This window comes from Apaloderma vittatum, unplaced genomic scaffold (assembly GCF_000703405.1).
Source record: "Apaloderma vittatum isolate BGI_N311 unplaced genomic scaffold, ASM70340v1 scaffold12347, whole genome shotgun sequence".
NCBI classification, from domain to species: Eukaryota; Metazoa; Chordata; class Aves; order Trogoniformes; family Trogonidae; genus Apaloderma; species Apaloderma vittatum.
This window is the reverse complement of record NW_009724590.1, coordinates 26,844-39,411: the sequence shown is the minus strand read 5'-3', so window position 1 is coordinate 39,411 and position 12,568 is coordinate 26,844. Positions and strand designations below refer to the sequence as shown.

Sequence of the window (12,568 nt, the reverse complement as noted above, 5' to 3'; positions counted from 1 at the left end):
TTTCCCTACTCCTGTGGCACCCGTGCAATGAAGGAAAACCTTGTCCTCTGCCATCTCTCGGTCACTGCTTGGAGTTGCTTTGACTTCCTCAGCCACGGATGACGGGTTTCCTTGCTTGTCGTGTTTTCACAGAGACTTCTGTCCTTTCTTCTCCTTCCTCACAGCTAGCTATACGTCACTGTCCCTCGTACTCGCTCATAATTTTTTTTTTTCTCATGGTGTTTGCATAAAACTTCACCACTGTTAAGACACTTTTTATTATTATTTTTTTAAAAGATACTTTCTTTTGGTGATACCTACCATCTCGATGTGTGTTGTCACCTGCCTGCCTCTCTGGAATTTGCCCGTTGTGCCCTGCCTTACTCTTGCGTTGTAAAATTGCTGAGTAAGGATGTTGTATTAGTTCTGTACTCACCTTGTACTTTCTGCAACACTTGATACTAGTTTGAGTGTTACACTCTTGGATTTATAGGAAACAGTCAGAAAATGTGACTGTTGTTTACTTATGATTTCTCATTTGTTGGGTAAATTGCTTGGAATTCATCTATAAAAGATCACACTTAGTTCATAAAGAACTTTGTCTTGAGTTTGCACTAAATAGCAGGTTCAGAATGTTACATTAAGTACTGTTTTACCAAGAAATGGGCACCAACAGCGTGAAGCAAAGAATAGATAATGTCCAAATATATTTTTTGTGTTTTGTTTTAGGAATTAGTTTTGCTGCGATCTCGCAGTTCTGTGTTTCCTGTCAAGGTGTTGAATTTTATTTTGGAAAACTTTACAAGAACTTGCTCTTCAAAATTTCACATTAGATTATTGATAAAAAGAGGATTTGTTGGTTTTTTTTTTTAATGCATCTTATTAAGCAGCGACTTCAGTTTAGCTCAGTAACACTCAGATATTGAATGCTTGCTGTTCAACTCAAGAATAAGGTGCTGTGATTATTCGATTCTTGCACAGTTCTATAGGAGATACGACGAGCCCATTATTTTTCTTAATACTAGATATTGCTTTCCAGATACTAGGGCCTTCAGGGTGTAAGGAATATTACAGTAATACTGTTCTTACACATTCAGTATACGGTAACATTTCAAATATTTCATCTGTGACTTACTGTGCAAACAACAGGAGCGTCTGTTCCTGAAGCATTAGTGCATGCTGATATTATACAATAGAGTTACTGTCCTGTGTTTAATATGGAAAGAAAAGAAAGCAGGATCTCTCCTCTTTGTGGTGTAGGAACATCCCATTCAGCATGGCTCTGCTGCTTTAAAAGCAGATATTTGTAAAACGTCTATGCTGAAGCCAAGACTTTGAAATTACCAAGAAAGAAACACACTGTCCTTAGGATTTCCCAAGTATGTGAAATACTCTTGAACAGAGCTCCCCAAAAGCAGTTTTTAAGTGAGATAAAGAAGATGGCAAGATCCATCGGTTTAGAATTCGGTCCAGTGAACTATATACTTGGTAACACTGCTGTGTGAAGTTTGGCACTTTATGGTGTTGTGTATCCTAACTGCTTTCTCTGCACTCCTTTTACTACAGTTTAAGACTATTACAAATATAGAATGAGAGATGTAAACATACGTATTTTTTGAGAAGAAAAAAATGGCCTATGTAATGTGTTAATTAAAGGATGAATAATATTTTTTTCCAAAGAAAATTGTTTAGCCACATATTGTCTCTTCAACTTTGCATCTGAAGCAGTCATTTTATGATAGAATGAAATTCGCTTTCCAAATGGGAATCCAAGCAGCTATTCATACGTGGCCTGGACTTATCTGTCCGCAGGATTTTCCAGTTCACTGTAAGATCAAATCTCACTGATGTTACATGGGGAAAAAATAAAAAAAAGCACTTTTCCTGCCAACCTCTTTATGACTAGATACAGACAGTGAGGATGAATTTTTAAATAGCAAACTTTTTATACCTTAAAACAACGTTATGTGTAGCTAATGTGAAGACACTAACGAGAGTTCACAAGCCTCAGTGATTTTGTTAAAGCCAAAGCAAGCTATGCAAGTTGAACTGCTTCAATTTTGTTTTTCAATTTTTTATTATTATTTGGAGCAAACAGGTGAACAATGGTTTCGTCCAGGTATCTGTCACTGTGATGTTTGGTATTAACAGTCTGGTCCACTGTGTAAAGTTAAGTATGACAAGAGGCAGTAAACAAGGAAGTGGGCAAAATCTAAATTAGAAATCTGATTTTTCTGACATGGAACACATTTTCTAAGGGTTTAAAAACCTGCCTAAGTCCACAGATTTTAAGTGTCTCAATTTTATCTGGGTTTCTTTTAGCTGATTGTTTTAAATTACGGATGATCACATAGTCCTCATTTTCTGCTGCTGTTGAAAAAATTCCCTGAGTCATGAAGTGAGCAAATCTCTCCTTTCACTCCTGGATCTAACCGTGCAAAACCGAGGCCTTAGTGTGAGCAAAGAAATAATCTCACTGGTGCTCTCTGAGACTTGCACACACACCGTGTGTTTGCAGAATGTCTTGTGTCAGGTACCGGTCCTCTAACCACAGGGATTTCGGAGTTCACTGGAACTGTGTCTCCGTTAGCCAGATCCTTTGTGCTGTACAAATCATACCTGGAGTCTGGGATTCTTCTGACTTCTTTATATTTACACAGAAATCCAACCTTTTTTCCCACACGCTCAGGTGAAAACTCGGGTGGGGTTCCCGATGCTGGTGGCCGTGTGTGTCGCACGCTTCCTTTGGCCACAACTCCCAGCCGGCTTTTTGTGATGGGAGGAGGTTGGGGTGAACAGAGTCTGAAAGCAAGATTGTCAGCCTTTCTTTTAGCACGAGCTTTAAATCACGCTGCTAGATTTGTAGGCTAGCACTAGCCCAGGTGTTGCTCTGTCCTTTGTATTTAGTCCTAGTTAATAAAGTCAGTGCTCTGTCGTGTCTCTCAGTTAATCACTGGCCCCATGAGCTCTTGCAGGGCCAAAGGACTTGGGCTAATTGACAGAAGTTTATTTAAAAAGGTGATGTTTTCTACCCAAAAGACTTAATTGCTCAAGAAATAAGGGTTTATTTTCGTAGCTTAGGGTTTGAGGGGTTTGCTTTTGCCTTTTTTTAAAGGTTAATTCATCTTTCTGCCTTTGTACTGTGTCTACCAGTCGTTCTTCTCTTCTGCAAATGCCATATTTGCGCCCGGCCTTGTTAGTAAAACAAACACAACAACTTAGAATAATGGACCGTGCTAATTCAGGTATTTATGTGGGCAGGTATTTCCTTTTGTTTGTGACTGAGGGCACCTGGGGAGAGCAGAGCTTTGCTCACACGGCAGCCTCGGGCAGCGTACCCCAAAAGCATCTGTCGTTTCCCTGGGAGGGAGAACACACAGACGCATTGAGAGGGAGTCTGAAAGCTACGGCAACTCTTGTCTGGTTTTTGTTCTCTTGACATAGGTTTTCTTGATGCTGACCTTAAAGCACGCTCGGCCGGTTTCCATAGAAATGCTTGTTTGTGCGGCAGCCCCAGCTGCCTCCCGTCTGCTTGCACGGCCCTGCCGAAACAGAGGACTGGTCAGCTGCGTTACGAGATAAAAGAAATGAACTTAATAGAGTAAAAGAGATTTGAAGAGAGCATGGAAAAGCGAACTAGTTCTGGATTCAGCAGAATGGAGATAAAAGGCAAATTTTCTGATCTCTAAAAAAAAAAACCAACCCCAAAAACATTGCAAAAGAGGTAGAAATTTGCCCGTCATGGAAATGAGCTTCTGAGTACAGAGAGGAAATCGGATGAAAATGTCAAGACTTGTAACGCTGGAAGTGGAAATGATCGAGAGCCACTTCTCTGATCATAAAATATTTGGCATAAAGAAATGCAAGGAAATACCTTTCTGCATAGCACTCAAAATGCATTCAGAATGCAGCAGGGCCATTAGGAAAATTAAAGAAAAATACTTCAGGGCAAAAAAAAAAAGGTGTGTGATTAATTGAGTTACAGATAAGCGTGTGCATTTGTGCTTCAGTACTTTTAAGAAAAGTCTGTTCTTTGACTGTGTTGTTCCCCTCCATCCCTTCACGGGTTATTTGTGTTTTGGTCTCCTTTGGTTCCCCCGATAATGTTAACCAGGGAACAGAAGCAGCTGCGTGGGGTTGTGCTGGGCTTAGTTGAGTCCTGACTCGGTATCTGTAGGTACTAAATGACCTGACTCATCTAGATTCTAGCTAAATATTATATATAGTGCCTGCTAATACATGTAAAGAACCATTTCAGTTGGCATAAAAGGATATTTGAGTGCTAGGAGCCTCAGACAATGCAGCTTTAATCCATAGTATTCACGTACTTAATTCTTCAGAGAGAGCTTGCATCAAACTATGAGTCTTTTATTTTTTTTTTCCTCTTATTCAGTCTCTCTTCTCCGTACCACCCCACTTGTCCAGAGCAGTTCTGCCTGCCTCGTAACTGGCACCATACGTCCTTTTCTTTCCTGTTTTTTTGTGTGCCAGTCTCATCCTAGTTGCTCTATGCAAAGTGCCGGTCGTGGTGGTCGGCTGGTGAGAATTCTTTTTATGTGTGATAAGGAATAGTTTTGCTTTTGTGCCCTCAAGTAGCTGCAACGAGGACAGTAGAGTCATGGTTAACCTCAGTCGTGCAAGTTCCACTTCATGCGAAATGATTATAAAGAAAATTCCCTTTCTAGTGAGTCCTTTAAAGCAGGAGGAACTTGCAAGAGATAATGTGGGGCTTGTGTTCATAGGTCAGAATAACAAGATAGTGTCTTTTTTTCCAGGCTGTCAGCAAGAAAAGAACAGTTACATGTGGTAAAGACAGTATGTTCTCAACTCTGTGCCAGTAAAAAAAAAACACCAAAAAAAGAACTTATTTTGCAAATTGAAAAGAATATTTGGTTCGTGTAGGTTTAGAGTATTTGTTAAACAAGACTGCAGGTGAAAGGTGTTTCATAACTCTAATACATCTAAATAGTAATTCTGAACCAGGTAAGGCAGTAAGATTTTGATAGGATGTGCAGAGATGTTTTTGCTTTGCTAGCTCTACCCAAATTTTTATAAAACAGTTGATTTATCTTCAGGAACTGACTGTTGTTTCCCCTGATAATGTTAACCAGACTTGTGGTGAGGCCAGACACAGTGGCATTCAAAACAAGTCGTAATTAATCCGAACCACCTTATTTTTCACATGGCACCTGGTACTGTGAGCAGAAAACAGCTAGTGTGCCCCTTTACATAGTTCAGGATAAAAAGGAAGGTTCATGTAAAATATATATTAAAAACGTTGTGAGTGTATAAAAAAGTGTATTCTGAGCAGGGCATTAAGTTTGGATTTCAACAGAAAACATGTTTGAGGGAGTAGCTGCTACGAACATCAGCAATAAATATTTTTCCGTACAAGTTATTACAGTTGATAATCTGATGTTTATAACGATACATCAGGATTGCGTAATCTAACGTTTGCTTCATGCTGACATTATTCATTGCCGCAAACTCGCCTCTGACATGTGGTACGACTCAAGCTGAAGGTCACGTTGGAAAAGTGGTTTTTAGTGCTGGAGTTGCTTTTATGTTATATTTCATTGCATACTTTTGGCTTGTAGTCTAGCGAAATGCAGGCTGCTTATCCTGCGCCGGCACTTGGAAATGACGATGCTGCTTGCTCAGGGGTCCTGTTCAAAATGAAAAGGGTACCCTCCTCTGTCTGGGCTCTGTCCCCCTCTTTTGGGACTAGAAGGGTTAGGGAAAGCCAGGTATTTGTGACTTTGAATACGCCATGAAACTCTAAAGGCATTTAATGAAAGAAAAGTCCTGTAATTGAATGGCTTGTTCACATTTTTACTTCCTGAAGGTGTGTGAAACAACAGTGAAGTACTCTAAAGCTCTAGTATGGGAGGGCTGAGTGACTCCTAAATCCAGAAGCTTTGTTTTACTCCGCAAAGTTGAGCAAACATAGAAATCCACTCCAAATGGTCTGTGTCAGGGAACGTCAAAGTAGTACTGGAATGTTGTTTGATCCTGTTCCGATCAGCATTGTCAAGATCTGTACTGGAAGTTTTGTTTTGATCTGGAGTAAGAGTCTCATCTTAGGTCCTGTGTTGTATTCTCCACTTCAGGAGGGATTGGCTGTCCTTAGGAGCTCTGTTCTGCTTTCTGGTTAGTCTTGAACCCACAAACTTTTTGGCATTATCTGAGAGGTTGATTTCCAGTGAGGGCTTAAAATGAATTGCTCTTCTCCCACCACACTGAGAGGCTGGGGCAGAAATCCAAAAACTCTGTTTATGAGATGTGTGTGTGTGTGTGTGTGTGTATACACAGTAGAAGCCAGGTATAGTTCTGCTGCTCAGGGCCTTATACCTGAATAGGAGGGAAAATACTCTGGGCAGGTGATTAGCAGTCGAGTCGTTATCTTTATGCTGGGCCTGTTCTCTGAACTGCGTGTTTAGAAAATAATGTAGACTGCTGGCCAGTAAATCTGAAGAAAGACCAAAGTTTAAATTGCTGTTTCCAGACACCTTTTGAATAATTGTCATTGCCTGAAATACTCCTTAAGTGATGAAGTTACTGCTCACCATTGATTATAATTTCTTAAATTTATAATCTTGCTAAGGCTCATTTTCATCTGATGCTTCTGGGGAAAAATGTGGTTCCAAGTTGTTAACTGCTTGAAATTAGCTGTACTTTAAGAACATTATGGTGTTGCACTAATCTTCGTTTTTAGGGGATGACTAACTTGACGAATGAGAACACTGTGAATATAGTTTTCTCTAGTCTGAGGCACTGAAAAGATACCTGGGAATGAGTTAGACATGGGGACTAATTGCACCAGTTCCTCCTGTAGGCCAGAACATTAATGGCAATAACTTTTGGTCACAGCTCGCGTGGATTTGAGAACGACTTCTGACCTGTAGCAGATGTTGTGAGCCTATAATGCTAAATTTTAAAGAAGTCTACGGAAACTACCAAGAAAACTGGAAGAGCTTGTGATAACTTAAGAAATATTAACTGTAGCTTGAACCTGACTGTTTCAGTCTGTGCCACAATCAGAATTTCCACATTCTCTGTTTTTAGAGGATTACCCCAATGGGACGTGGCTTGGAGATGAGAATAATCCCGAGATGCGGGTCCGTTGCCCCATCACCCCTGCTGACATGCTGCACATCAGCACAAACTGCCGCACGGCCGAGAAAATGGCACTTACGTTGCTCGATTATCTCTTCCATCGGGAAATTCAGGCCATCTCCAACCTTTCAGGCCAGGGGAAGCACGGGAAGAAGCAACTCGATCCTCTCATGATTTACGGCATTCGCTGTGAGTATAACACTGAAACTTCTGAATTTATTCTGGGTAGATAAGGCAGAAACTGTCTGCTACTTGCAGTTATACTACGTTTTGTAAGAATGGGGTATGTGTTGTTGGTGCCAGACAGATGTTTTGTTAGCTTTTGTTCATGGAGGAATCCTGATGGGCTGGTTTGGTTTAGTTTTTTTGGGTGTGCACCAGAAATCCCTCCATCTCGAAATCTGAATTCAAATTTCTTTGCAGCTACCAGCTGTGAGCACACCGAGTGTAGTAAATATTGGAGAAATACTACTTTTTCAGATAATGGGACAAATAATAAACCAGATTACACGAATTTATATATTGCTCAAGTGTTCACAACAGTATGGTCTTGACTTTTATAATTCCCACTTATATGTGTTATGTCAAAAGACTTGCTGACATTGAGATGGAGGAAATTTGCAATCTCTGCTGAAGGAGCCATGAAATGTCATAGTCTGTGGATTCATAACAGGAATGCATATGATGCAGACGTAATTCTGTCGGCTCCAGTGTGCCTGAGCGTTGGTTATTAAGCTCTTACGCACTAATGAACACATACTACTTATATTGAAGAAACAAATTTCACAATTCAAAAGGAATCAAATTCGTTTTGCATGTTGAGTACAGTAGGCGTAGCCCATAGTTGCAAGTGAAAAGAAGAATGTGGACGTATGTGTCTGATACAGTGATTTCTAGTAGAGGGTTACTTGGTGAATACACTGAGAACAGCCAGGTCTGTCCCGTGCGCTCTGGTGGAAATATTTTTGGGTAAAGGAGGTAGATGCTTCGCTGTTTGAGGAGTCTTCTTCTCACTCAGGGGTTAGAGCTCTTGTGTGATCCCTTTGCTGTGTACGTGAAGAGGAAGCAAATGTAAATGGTAGGGTGGAATCAAGAGAGCGTAAAAATGACCAACTTTACTAACTGAACTAAATCTTAAATATACCAGAAAGATCTTGCTGTTAAAAGATTCTTTATAGTCACATCTTATGTAGGTCACCAGTGGATTAGTAGAGTGGGAATAATTTGTTGTACTAGAGTGTTTTGTATGCAGTTGCCAATTTGAAATGCCAATTAAGGCTTAAGAACCTAGCCAGAGAGAGCTTATTTTGAATAGTGTTTGAAGAATTTGATGTTTTATTTTTATGCTTCTGTTAGGGCAATGTGTGTGTGTATTAGAGAAGAAAACGTGACGAATATTTGATGATGAGCCTGCTGCGCTTTCCTTGCACTGAACTGAGCCGAGGAAATAGTCCTGTTGACCTGCTTTTCTTCCAGTGGTTTTCTGGCTGTCTTGGGGAGATTGATGGGCAAAACCAACCCATTCAGTTGGTTGCATTAGGCCAGTTTTTGTCTCGTTACATACGTGAAGTGGAAGACTTCAGGCTTCTACTGCAAATACGTGTGTATTTTTAAGGGAGATTACGATTCAGAGTAATTTTGATCTCCAGAACCTTTTAGTCTATTGATGGCATCAATGTAAATGACCTTGTTCCACTGTGGTTTTTTAAAATGGATTTTTGTTGACAAGAGTTTTTAGAAACATGAAGTAATGAACAGCCTTTTCCCCTTGCCCCAGTGTTAAAGCAAGTCACTGGCAACCCTTTTCCCTGTCCCGTGAGTCTGGGAGCACAAGTGAAACGTGTGAGCTTGTAACGAGTTGTGCAGGAAGAACAGGTTTTTGAAAATGTCGTGGTGGGGAAGGAATGCGCTCGTGTGACTGAATGCTCCAGTTAGGGATTATGTCATTTATGTAAGGCATTCTGACCATGAAGAAATTGGATTATAGAAGCGATTCCTGCAGTTGGAAAAAGTCTGCAACGGCAGAAACGGACCAGCAGTGGATCAAAAGTGGCAGCATCACTTGGAATGGTGGACACGGAAACCACTCTCTGTGTCTTTGATGTCCTAAGCATGGTTTGGAAGGAGGGGATCCAGGTATCTGAAACTTCGTTCTTCACGTTGACAAGTGTGTTGCTTTCTTTTGGGAACCAGTCCATAACGAACTGGAGATTGTGTATCCCTTCTGGAAGAAACATACCCTGTGTGAGTCTGACCTGAGCGTACTTTTTTGGGTACCTGAAGGTTAATAGTTACTGAGATTTGCTGTCAGTGATGACAGAGAAACCTGTGGCAACAAATGGCAAAAATGATGAAGCAGAAATGTAGTAGTAACAATGTTGGTCCAGAAATTACGATTTCCCGTAATAACCTAGTGTGTCATCACTGCAGATAAGTAAGTTGAAATGAAATTTGATTTCAGTAGCCTGTTCATGAATTTGTGAGCGAGCGTGTGGATGACTTGGACCTTTCGAGGAGGAGATCCTGGCCATGTTCAGCCCGATGGCAGAACTGTTGAGTTCAGCTGTGCCGGGATTTCATCCCTAATAGTGGTCAGGGAGGACTGGGAAGAGCCCTGCCGTGCCACATCCACTTTGCTTTCCCAGTCCCCAGCCCATCTGGTTCTTATTGGTGAAGCGTTGTTCCATAAAACCTACCAAAAACTGAGTGCAGCGCTAGCATGAGAACTAAATTAACTTGTTTTCCTAACAATGTGGTTTGCTTCTGCTCTGAGTGGTAATACTTTGATGCATTATTTTAAACATAAATGAAAAATTCGATGTCATCAGCCTTGTTTTTGCCAATCCTAGCTAGAAAAGCTCAAGCCAATAGAAAGGATTTTTTATTTTTCCTTTTGTTTCGAATTTCTTCGAGGTTGTCAGTGGAAAGATATTCCTTCCGTTCTTTTTCTAGAAGAAAAAGAAAACACCGACCAAATCTGTATTTAATAGAGAGAATATTTTGTATAATATGCAGAAAGTGTAGAAGATGAAGAGATGTATATTTATTAAAAATTCTTGATATACTGCATAAGGCTTACCGCAAGAGAGATGAAAGTTTATCTTTGGAAGTATAAGTTTTCACTTGTGGAATAAATTTACTTGTGGGGTGGCCACGGTATTGAAAAGAGTTTTTGGGCAAGAAACCAAAATGACTTAAAAAAACGACATGTCATTAAGTAGCTCATTACTTCAGCCCTACTAAAAATGTAGACATTTTCTGGTGAAATACTATACGTGAACATCCGCAGTTGTAATTTTATTTGCGTAACGGAAAATAGAGTTTTAGTTCTTTTGAGATTTTATAGAGATCGCCACAAATGAGTTTGAAAAAAACAGGTTTCCAAATTCAGAATTTAGCGTTCCTGAGAAATTTTATAACACAAAGGGTGGTTTTATAAGTTTCCTTGGAAAAAAAATTGAGTAGGGGTTTCTGAAGTCTGTGAAAGAAAACCTATCCGTAGTTCTTATTCTTGAAAATCTAAGTAATTAAATGAAAACAAAATAACATTAGTTATTTCCTGTGTAACTTGGTTAGCGTGTCGTTTCTGTGAAGGCCTCTTGCATCCACACATGTGTTTCTGCAGACTCTCGCCGATCATTTTTTAACATATTTGTCAGTTTTGGCTAATTATGACAAGAAGATAGAAGACCCGTACCTACAAATTAAATGCAGAATGAGTGGTTGGGTGGAGGATGGAGCCACAAATTCACTAATTGCGTTAAGGGGAACCTGTGCCCTTAGTTCAGTTGCACTGTTGGAAATCAGAAATGATTTTTCAGCTCCTTACAGCTGTTGCTCAGGGAACTACTTACAAATCTTGCATCAGGGGCACAACTGTTGTTTAAAACAACAGGTATGTATATGTATGTGTATGTATGTGTGTGTGTGTGTGTATATATATATATAAAAAAAAATAGATTTTTTTTTTTTCATGCCCATAACCCAAATGAGATGCAGATTGCACCTGTTTAAGCAACTTGTGACAAAATCTGTGCATCGCAGAAAGTCACTGTGGATTCAGCTTCTCATTTGCTTTTAATGAAGGTTTTGATCTTAAGAGCAATGCAGGTTAAACAACAAATATACTGTGTCTCTGTTCCTGCTTCTTTAAGCATTATGTTGCTTTTAAATACCAGAGGAAAGGGAGTCAGTTGCTTCTCATAGACAGACTGTTAGGGCTAATATTTCTTACCCGTGGATCTGTTTTATATAAACAAACATTGCAGTTACTGAAGATGTGCACTGTAAATACAGATTGTATTTTCTGTGGGTTTTTTTCATTTTTCCGCTTTAAAAAGCGGAATATTGCTGTATTTTTATAAACTCTATCCATTCTTATATCATTTCTTCCTTCCTGATCTTTATATCCCGTGTAGTATGTACACAATGACGATCTGTTTTATATAAACAAACATTGCAGTTACTGAAGATGTGCACTGTAAATACAGATTGTATTTTCTGGTGTTTTCATTTTTCCACTTTAAAAAGCCCTTTTATTGCTGTATTTTTATAAACTGTATCCATTCTTATATCATTTCTTCCTTCCTAATCTTTGTATCCCATGTAGTATGTTCACAATGACTTAAAGCAGTGTTACACCCAGATGCAAAAGAGCTTGCTACAAGTCTTAGCTACCAGCAGTTGTAGACACGCACTTGTTAGACTGTTAGAAACGTTCATGAAAAACTCAACATTTTTTTCCGATTGATGTTTTGCCCTATCTTTAATATTTCATCTGCACTAGAAAATTAGAGATTTCTGTAACTTGGACTACTGCAGCTGTGTAACTGTTTCAGTCCATGCCCCTTGACGGAGCAGCTAGCTCCAGAGTCTGTCCTGCTCTGGGTTCTCTGGAGGTTTGGGGACAGAGGAGTGGCTTGGTGGCCGTGCTCAAGCTAGTAATTTGTTGAGGATCTCCGGTATTTTCTGCTTAACCTTCTGTTTCTTCATTATCTAGGACATTAACTAATCTTCCCAGCCATAGTAGCCTGAAAAGAAGTTGTGTGGTTTGTATTCGCATGGATGAGCTAATCTTTTGTGGTCCCTGGAAGTAGTTTTTGCCAACATTTTCCTCTCCTACTAATAAATACCATGGACTTATAGCTCTTTGGAAAGAAAAATACCGTTCAGCCTGTTCCTTTGAGGGCTGTGGTGTTATCAGATGCTGTAGCGTGTTTCTCCTCAACTGCCAGATTGTGGCTTAGAGGTAGGACAAACTTCATTTTTACTTTTTGAAGATTCAGTATAAGCAGACAAGAATTTGACCAGTCCTGCGGCATCGTGCCTGTGGCCGCCGGGGCATTTGCAGCGGGTTCTCCCGAGCTGCATGCTCTTCAGAACCTCTCCTCTGAAGCTTACTGAGGGGACCCCCTCCATCTGACCGTTTCCGAAAAGCTGCCGCAGGATTCTCTCTGAAGTCTGTGCAAGCGGA

The 12,568-nt window shown here is 40.1% G+C and overlaps 1 protein-coding gene across 1 annotated transcript in view; it reads left to right on the top strand.

The window, feature by feature from the left end:
- The window catches only part of BANP (BTG3 associated nuclear protein), a gene marked incomplete at its 3' end in the record, with an annotated part of 59,517 nt that overhangs the window by 21,796 nt on the left and 25,153 nt on the right, over positions 1–12,568 (top strand). The window contains exon 6 of the mRNA XM_009872568.1: positions 7,045–7,284. Coding sequence (XP_009870870.1) covers positions 7,045–7,284 — 240 coding nt within the window. The remainder of the gene's footprint in view (positions 1–7,044; positions 7,285–12,568) is intronic.